Source organism: Acanthisitta chloris, unplaced genomic scaffold, assembly GCF_000695815.1.
Source record: "Acanthisitta chloris isolate BGI_N310 unplaced genomic scaffold, ASM69581v1 scaffold2232, whole genome shotgun sequence".
In the NCBI taxonomy this organism is placed as follows: domain Eukaryota; kingdom Metazoa; phylum Chordata; class Aves; order Passeriformes; family Acanthisittidae; genus Acanthisitta; species Acanthisitta chloris.
In genome coordinates this window covers 47,195-56,802 of record NW_008659677.1, presented here as the reverse complement: position 1 = coordinate 56,802, position 9,608 = coordinate 47,195, and the positions used below count along the sequence as shown (strand labels likewise).

Here is a 9,608-nt window from a genome sequence, read left to right as displayed (position 1 = left end):
TCTTGGTCACTAAGGTCTACCTTGACTACCACACTTCCAAACATTTTACTCTATGCTATCACCGCTATGGGGTGGGCCCAGTTTGGAGGTCTGGCAGTGCTGGTTCCCATAGATGCTGCTGGTTTCCAGCCTGTGGGAGCACCCAGGGAGGCACAGCAGCAGCCAGGATCCGGGAGCAGACGCGTGGGGTGTTTGCGCAAAGACTCATCTCTCTGTCACACACAGGATCCAGAACATGCAGGGCAAGGTTGGCAGTCCCAAGGCTCTGAGCCCTTGCATCGGTCTGGAACACCGACGGCCAAAAAGAACTTTTTGTGCACACATACACAGCCTGGGCAATGCACACACACATGTTTATTCACGTGTGTGGATGTCAGGGGATGCTAGTGAGGGAAAGCTGAATGGAGGAGAGAGACCACGGCACCTCCTCTTGCGTCTCCCTGCTCCCCCTTACCACAAAGCGTGTAAAAGCCCTTCCCAGAGCTCTGGAACAAAGGAATGAAATTCTGAGCTGCAGCAGAAAGCATACACAGCCACGTCTCATGCAGGTGCTGCATTTGGGTCCAGGTGCTGGTGCACATGGGGAATCTTGGTACACCTTCTTGGATGTGGTTTGCAGGACACCCACACCCATGTGTGTGTTGCTGTGTCAAGTGGCTCCTCTGGCACGGTGGTTGCCAGACACCTCCCTGCCAGCAGCACAGCCCACCCCGGCAGCCCATCGGGAGCCCAACAGCTTTCAGCAGCCCTGGTTTGTAAAAACTTCACCTTGTTAAGCTGATTTAGACAAGTTAAATCCTTTAAGGATTAAAAATGTCAGCACCACGACTGGCAAAAGTTGTTGTGGGGCATCTTCTCCCATGCTGGAATAGGTCTGTCAGTACAGGACAGCAGGCTGGGCTGCCACGACTGGCAAAAGTTGTTGTGGGGCAGCTTCTCCCATGCTGGAATAGGTCTGTCGGTACAGGACAGCAGGCTGGGCTGGAGAGGAGACAACACTGCCATCCAGTTTCAGAAGAAGATATGTCCAATAAGCCAACTAAATTCAGCTCAAACGCTCTCCTGAGATCGAGAAAATGTTTTATATTCAAAACCTGCCAGTGAAACCCCTGCAGATGTGCTGCCAGTACATCCCACGTGTTCACCAAGAGTTGCACTGGCTTTGTCCAGGAGGGTCTTGGGAAACTTTGCTACCAGTTTTAATCTTGGCTGACTATCAGGCCCTTCCTCAGCAAAGTGCTGCTGATTTGGGTTTAAAAAAAAAAAAAAAAAAAAAAGGACACAGGTTATACAGAATAAAATCCAACTTCTGGTAACTTCAAACCATGCAGATCAACTTTCCATGCCCAGGGTAAATACTGCATGGAAATACCTTTTGGCATTGAAACCTGTGGCATTAAGAAGACAGCTTGTCCTTTCTGCTGTTTTGCCACTGAATACAAGTGCAGGGATTACAGGCAGGCAATCTCTGACCAAATCCTTTTCTGATGTGTTTGATTATAATGTGATAGCCCTTTACTACTGAGAAAAAGATTTATGTCACACACAATTGCACAATTTGGAACTTATTCACATACAAGAATGAAGAATAAACAATAGAAAAAGAGCTTTTCTCCCCTGGTACTAAAACCAGACCAACGGCTGAATTAATCCCTGGTGTTTCAAATCCACTCATGAATTTGACTAAAACACAAAACTCGCCCTTTTCAAATGGAATTTTGGTAGAGAAACACATTGGCCAGAGAACCAAAGGGAGTAAATCAGCAGAAAATGGACCTGTTCCATAGGTTACACATGGACATTTTGGGAACACAAAATCAGAATCTTTTAAACACTAGCTGGGTTCAATCACAGTTAAGTGACAAAAGGCTAAGTTGTGCCTGTGCTGCTCCCCACATTGTGTTTGGCTTTGCAGCGCATTGCTGACTTCCATCTTTGCTCAGCTCACTCAGCTTTTACTCCAGCTGTGCAAAAATCTCCTCAGTCAGTTACTAGCAGTGTTTCTGGGGTGCAAGTTCAGCACAGAAACCACCTCTTTCTTCTTGTATGCATCACTGGTCATCAGTGGGCAAGGGCACGGGCAGGAGTGTGAGGATGGTGTGAGGATTTGGGGCTGGCTTCATCCTGGGGTAACAGAAACATTGGGAAATGCTGGTGGGAGAGGGAAAGGTGTGGCCTCTTTAGGCTGCCCCTATTGCCTTTATATATCTGCTACTGAGTTGATGAAGCCAGCAGCCTTAGATGAAATTTCTCTGCAACCTGCTGAATTTTAGACTGACCTTTTCTCTCACTTGTTTATGACAAAATTAAGGAAACCTGTCAAGGGCAGACTGCCCTTAATTTCCCAGTACTCCAATGTTGCTCATTTCTCTAGCAAATAATTGTCTTTCAAACACGTAAATGCCAGTGTATTTCTGCTTCTTCACTTTTCTCCTTTTCCACCTCCATGAAATGCCACCAGATAATTTTACTTACCCAACCTTCAGCCCTGTAACACAGGGCTTTGGGACCTTTGTGCCCTCTTGGGCACAACCCTAACTTTCCAACCAGCCCTCCAAAGTTGTCACTCTGGCCCTCTGTTTGCTCCCACACCTTCCTTCTCTGCTTTTAGACCAGCAGAAATACCATCCAGAGCCAGAGCAGCAGCTCAGAAGTGGCTGTGAGAGCCCTCCCAGGCTTAACCTCAGTCCAACACATAGGGCACCCCAGTAGAATCCTGAGTGATGCAAACCCTGACCTTTTTCATTTGAGTTCTGCTGTTACTGGAAGTTTGAAGAACTTTCAAGAAGAACCCAAACTTCACCCAGTAATCAGAAATTAATACCACAAGCTCTTCCACCCTGCTGAGTTGAAAAAGGGCTGAAAGGAGTAGGGCAACACACATGGCCACAGATGTAACACAAAACAGAAAGACCAGGATTGAATGCATCTCATTTTGGGGGGAGAAAAATGGGGTAAAATGCTGCCTCCCTGCTAAAATTCCTATCCCAAGCTTCATGTTTAGGTTGTCTCTTTTTAGAGCATAAGGTAAGGAGGCAGGAGAATATTAGTTAACACCAGCACAAAACATCTCAAACGTGAAAGTTATAAAATCAGCAGCAGCAGATGGACATCGAGTTAAATGTTGATCCTGATATCTAAAGGAATGCATTAGTCCCTACCACAGCAAATAAGAAAGCATCCCAGAGGATCTCAGTTTCCAGTTTCCTCTTTATTCTAGGCTTGCTAGACTAACTCTGATATGGGCCAATATATCCTGGTCTCCTAGCAAATACCCATGTGCTTTCTCCTCTAAGGATGAAATGCCGAGATAAAAGCTCTGGCTGTCAAAATAAGATGCAGAGCACAATGCAAAAAACCCCAAAACTTTACTTCAGCTGGTGCTAGTTCACACTCAGTGTTAAATATGGATCCCTCATTGCCAATTAAGGACCGATTTAAAAAGGCACCCACACTCTTGTGTTTTTTTATAGACAGTGGAGAGAGGTGTAGCTCAGGGCTGAAGCCTTGTGTATGCTCCAAATCATCCCTTATAGCTGCCTGTATGCCACTATTTGCAAGAACTAGTCCTAAAAGACTTTCCTAGGCTAAAGTTAGCTGTTGTGATTATTTATTTCACCATTGCTATGCTGGTTTACTCTAGAGCTCACCTCTGTGTTGGTGCATTATTTGTGGTGCAATGCACTGGGAAATCAGGCCCTGAGGTTAAACTGTGCTTAGGATTGCAAGAAATCTACAGGAAGCCATGGGTAAAACTGCACACCATAAATAAGTAGTATTCTGGTAAGTATAGAAGGCCATTTATTGCATTAAATAAATCTCAAGTGAATCCTTGTGAAGGAGCTGCATGTAGGTGGAACTGCTTAATGTGAATCGTGTAACAGATTTCTGATGAAGTGCTCTGTCAATTATGAGAGCCATCTATTTTCATTTGGATGGCTTGGTGTTCAGGCTGCTCTTCAACATCCATATGTTCTCCATGTGGTATTGCTAGCATCAATTATTTACAGAATGGTACAAATGCCAATTTTACAGTGATGAGGTGCATAATCTACTGTGGCATTATCAAGTAGTAGGATCACCACTGAGAACAGTGAGTTCATCTGGCTTGTTCTTCTCTGGCCTGCATTACCCTAGGAACTGAACCCAAGGGGTGAATCCTGACAGCCCCTAGGAACTGAACCCAAGGGGTGAATCTTGACAACTTCTTTCAGGTCTGACACTTATTTCTCTTCAGCAGCCTTGACACTAGGTGTCTAGCCTTTCACCCCAGGCCCTGTCTGTGATCAGTGAAGATAGATGTCTGCAGAACGCTATTTATTTTACTTTGCTAACAACAGAAGGAAATCAGATGATCTCTAAGACCAAATTGGTACTGCTAAAGTTAGGTGAGACAAATTCTGAGTGAAAGCATACTGAGACCAGCAGAACTCAATATTTATCCTTGATGAACAACGTCCTGGGCAGAATGTCCAAGAGTGGCACATGCCTCCTGGCTTGCTGCCTGGCTGGCTGGAAGTCTGGGAAGAAAATGCAGTTAGAGTGGCTTAGGAAATACAGGGGGGTTCATACTCAGGAAGATGGAGTCTTCCCTGTCTGAAGAAGTAAGCAGTTCTGTAGACTTTGAATTTTTAACATTGATTTTCCTTTTTATTTTATTTTTTTTTCTTTATTTTTTTTAGGGTGAAGTCCTGGGCAGACGCCTTTGGTGGGGAGCTGTACTCTGTTGTGACTAGGTATTCAGGCTCTCTTCTGTTGCAGAAGGTAGGCAAAATCTGTGAGGGTTCCCTTTGCTTCATAGCATCTCCCCATGTAGCCTTCCAAGGTTTCTCCTTAGAGTAGAAGAAAGCTGGAGACCTGTGTCTTGTTCTGTCTTTCAAATCCGTACAGCTTCACATCCATGAGCACAGAGTGATGCCCTGTGACCATTTTCCACAAACCAGAGAGGGGGATCCTTTGCTGCATTCATTAGCCATGGCCAAAACCCACCTAAATTGTCCTGTTTTTTACAAATACTTCTTAACAGCACTCCTCATGTTTCATCTCTGATAATCATTTCATGCCATCCCCTATTGACCCTTTGCTGCTCCTTTCCTAAGTGCCTGTCAGTCCCTCTACTATTCATCACTCACATGCTTCTTGTCACCCTGCCGTTCCCTCCTGCAGCTCTCTGGCTGGCACTTGATTCTTCCTGCTTTCTAATCTGTATGCATCCAGTTGCTCATCAGTTCTTTGAATTTTTCCATTAAAACTCTGCTTTGGACAGTGCCCTCGAGTCAGGTGCCCTGGAAGCCATGGTCTTCCAGAGGCACAGAGCTCTGCTTGGCCTGATCTCCAGACAGGCAGCATTACACTAAAATCTCTACCAGCATTAAAGCATGTAGCTCCAGGGGCTTGAAACAAATGGTCCCATTTGCAGCTGTAGAGAATTTGCCTTAAGTCAGTGGTGAATGGCTGCTCCTCTTTCAGACTTGATCTCTGCCTCGTGGCAGCAGGGCTGTATGGATCAGCACCTCCCAAGTGCTGCTCTGGGGATAGTGTGGCTGCTGAGTGCATCCAGAGAACACGCTGACTTCATGTGGCCATCCAGTTCTTCTGCTTGTGGCTGCTGAGTGCATCCAGAGAACACACTGACTTCATGTGGCCATCCAGTTATTCTACTGTACTCTTTCTCTGATTCTTCTCTTCAGGACAAGCCATGAGTTGCCTCTTAGACCTTCTAGGTGTCTGATTTCTGTCCCCATATTAGCAATAACACCCATATTCCAGTGGAAAAAAAGTAGAATTAAAGGATCTGGATATAACTTTCCTTGCCTTGCTAGTAAGTCCTGTTTCCCTGTCCCCAGAGTTCTGCTTTTTGTGTGGAGTAAGGGAGCATATACTCCAGCATCAGCTTTGCAAGGGTTGGCCAAGAATGATTTTCAGCATCCATCACAAAGGTCTATGCTGATCATCAGCTCTTCTTGGGAGGAAAGTGTCACCATGTCACTAAAAATCCATCAGCACTCATATAGGTACTTGATGCACTAATCATGAGGCAGCTGCAGTGGCATATAGATGCAGGCAGAAGTTTGGCTTTTAGCAGTTTTGATGATGCTTCTGCATTGCCTGTTCTCCCATGGAGTCCCCAGGTGACAGTTGCCAGAAGCAAAGTGACCTGCTAAGGTGTCTCCAGTGGTGCTGGAATTCCAGTGTGCAGGATATACAGATTGGGGCTATTTGATAGTCACGTATCTGCCTGATGCTGTGGGTCAACACAGCCAACTTGAACTGCTTCTGTGGCTATTTCTATGAACAGATTAAGGGTTTTCATGCTCCTTGAGGCCCAAAAGTCAGTGGGACTAAGGAGAACTGGGGTTAGCTTGAAAATAAGTGTTGTGAAAATTAATACTGGAGGCCAAGGATGGCAGATGTGGCACTGAGGTTAAGTGTAAAGACACCTGTGCTGCTCTGATGCTCTGGATATGTTGTACCAGATAATTTCATCTACCTCTGTCCACACTGTGTTTGTCTCTTGGGATCTTGATCCCTTTGGGATAGGGGTTATGTGAGGAGTGTAGAAGCCAGTACAGTACCACTGAAGGTTAGTCACAGCAGACAGATTTTGAACAAAAACTTGCAACTCTTATCAGCTCTTGGTGTAATTCACTGGAAGCAAAGAAAACTCATTTCTGATGAAAAAGAAGCCTGTATGCAACCAAGTCCAATCTAGTATTCATGTCAAGAGGAGTGAAGGCAGAGCTGTATTTTCCTGGATGTGTGATAGCCTTATAAAATAATAGCACTCGCTTGGCCCCATCCAAGTTTGGTTTCACACACAGTTTTTGTCTTGAAAGGGGAAGGCACCTAGTTTGCTCTTGCATGTGTTTGGGCCTGGATTCAGCACAGACCAATTGTGCTTTGCACAGTCTCTGGACAGCCCTGAGTGGGACACAGTGTCATCTGTGACTCAGAGGGGAAAATGTCACTTCCAGCAGGGAGTATAGATGAGATTGGATCAATCTTGCTCTGTAAGTGCTCCAGCCAAGAGTCATCTCCTAAATGCATGTTGTGTTGTGTCCTGCCTTGCCCTAACTTCGTTTAAGCAGTTCTAACAGCTCAGGTTTACCTTTCATCCCTCAAGCACCACTTCTTGAGCTCTTTCATTTCCCCTTTTTTTCCTGTGACTAAAGAAATAGAGGAAAACCAACCACCATCCACTTCTTCAATACTTCTCTCAGCCTCCATTTCTTTACTATGCAGTAGGTCAGGCACCTTCTCAAAAATCATCTCCTTAGAGGAGGGAACATCCTGGAGGACTCCCTCTGCATCCCTGGCACATCCAACACTTCAAGTGGCTGCAGACAGATCTTTTACTGTTAGGCAACATTTTCATGCACCATGGCAGACCCCAAATAGCTTTATGTATATCACCACATTGGCACCAGTTGTGGGCAAGTTAGGCCCGGGGAGCCAAATACACCAAAGTCTGGAAATCAAACATGGGTTTGCCTGCTCCCCAGACACCTTTCTCTTTTTTTGAGGCTATTGCCTCTTTTTGACATGAAATATTTCTCTGTGTGCATGGGTGTGCACAGAGCAGCAGACAGGTGGGGAGCACAATGCAGAGGTCGAGGGGATTGTTTTCTCAGTGCTTGTTTAAGTCAACAGGCATTTTATCTTTGAGGAAACACAAACTGAGAGATAATAACAGCACCTTTCCTATTTTACTTCATGCCCACCTCGTGGCTAATAGGCTTGAAGTAACAAGGCTGTTGTTGCTTTGAGAGCCATAATTTGTCAGTTACTGAATGTTTTGTTTGTAAACCTTGTCTTTCATATTTAGCATAAACTTCCTTTTGTGGCTCTGAGTTTGCTTTGTTTTCTTTGGGTTTTTTCCCATTTGTTTATTTCCTGCAGAAGAACCCTAATATCATATGCTGCAAACTCAAATGGTTGACTTCTCACCAGGCTTTATCATTCCCAGAGACCTGGTGAACAAGCAGACACCCCTTGAATCCACAAGGGCAGGCAAGGGTTCCCTGGATCAGAGAGCTTTGAGAAAGCCCTCAGGTGCCTGGCTGCCCCAAGCAGTCAGGATATCAGCCTAAATCTCACAGAGGTAGCAGAAGCTAGAGTGACTTTGGCTTGATGGCTGAAGCATTCATTGTATTGCATCCTCTTGACCATTAATGCACACTTCTACCTGGCTCAGAGATGATGGATCTGTGTTAAAATGTTGGACAGCTGGAGAAAAGAAGCAGTGTGAAGGGGTGAGTAGGGGGAGGGCAGTAGTATCTCACAGAGCAAAGGAACCTGTGGCTTATGAGGTCTGTTTGCCACAGCCCTGCTGCTGCAGTTGGCCAGGCAGTGACCAAAGGCCTGGGGCCACCAATGGCAGCCATGTCAGGAGGATACCATGCTCTGGGCTTCCAAGGGCTTGGGTTTGTGTGACACAAACACCATCAGCTTCAGCAGACCCAAAATTCAGCTTTTCTTCATTGTGTTGTTAAGGACGCGCTATAGGTCCTTCTGAGAGTTATCTCCTGCTTCCCTCTGTAAGTCAAGGTGCTGGTTGCCTTCCCTGGTGGATAAAGCTGAGAAATGACAGCAGGGTTTGACTTCAGCCCTGTGATTACTAGAAACTGTGACAACTACATGGCAAAGAATAAACTCAGGAAGTTCTGTCAAGACCTTTTCCTGGGTGAAGATGAAAGGAATATCTTTCACACTCTTAATATAGTTTCACTAGCAGTGAGTAATGCAACACTGCACTTCAATAGGCTAAATTTCGTGGAGGTGGGAACAGGAAAATATATTTGGTGACATATCTCTGTTCACAGATAAAACTTAGGATACTGAATTCAGGATATTCCGCATTTAAATCACCACCCCCATCACCCCAGAAGGAGAATCTTAATGAACTGCTCCTGCTGTCTTAAGGGAATGCTACATGAATATGAAAAGATTTTCTGTTAGATCTGACTTAACTTTTTGGCCCCTTTTCAACATCAGATCCTTTCAGTTCTCCCAAGCCTGATTCCTGTTGTGTAAATTATAATGATCTAATAACCTGAACCCTAAATGCAGGTTGTACAGGATAATTTTGGTCAGCTACAAGCACCTGCATTGACTTTCAGCCATGGCATCTGGTAACAGTCTTGAAATCACAAGTACTACTCCATTGCCTACCATTAGGAACTCTTGCAGTGAACAGTCATTAACAGCAGCAGTTTTTAGTGTCAGGAATATGGGCACAAAATGGTTTGCTGGATCATGGGTAGGAAAAAAGCTCAAAGAGGATCTAAGCTCAAGCCTAGTGTGTTCTCTCAGTGAATTGAAACTTTGCAGAAAGTTTTTGGGGGGTTTGGGGTTGGGGTTTTTTTGCCTTCCCAGCTCAGAGCTCAGATGTGTGCATGGTATCAGATTGCTCGTGGTTGCTCGTGATTACTTTTACCCTATTAACATCTACTTGTCAATGTGTCAAGAGCATGCTAAAAAAGGAACATTTGGAGGTAAAAACCCTGTTCTTTCTAATTCAAGATGTGACCCAAGGTAACTGATGGCAGGTCACTTTATAAAGCATGTGCTTGCCTGTGCTGCTGTGGTGTCCCCCCCTCCCTGCACTA

General features: G+C 45.2%; 1 protein-coding gene across 1 annotated transcript in view; it reads left to right on the top strand.

Annotated features, from left to right (window-relative positions):
• Positions 1–4,682: 4,682 nt before the first annotated feature.
• LOC103797268 (voltage-dependent calcium channel subunit alpha-2/delta-4-like) overlaps positions 4,683–9,608 on the top strand; it is a gene marked incomplete at its 5' end in the record, with an annotated part of 50,696 nt that continues 45,770 nt past the window's right edge. The window contains one exon of the mRNA XM_009069467.1: positions 4,683–4,764. Within this exon, the coding sequence (XP_009067715.1) occupies positions 4,683–4,764 (82 nt within the window). The remainder of the gene's footprint in view (positions 4,765–9,608) is intronic.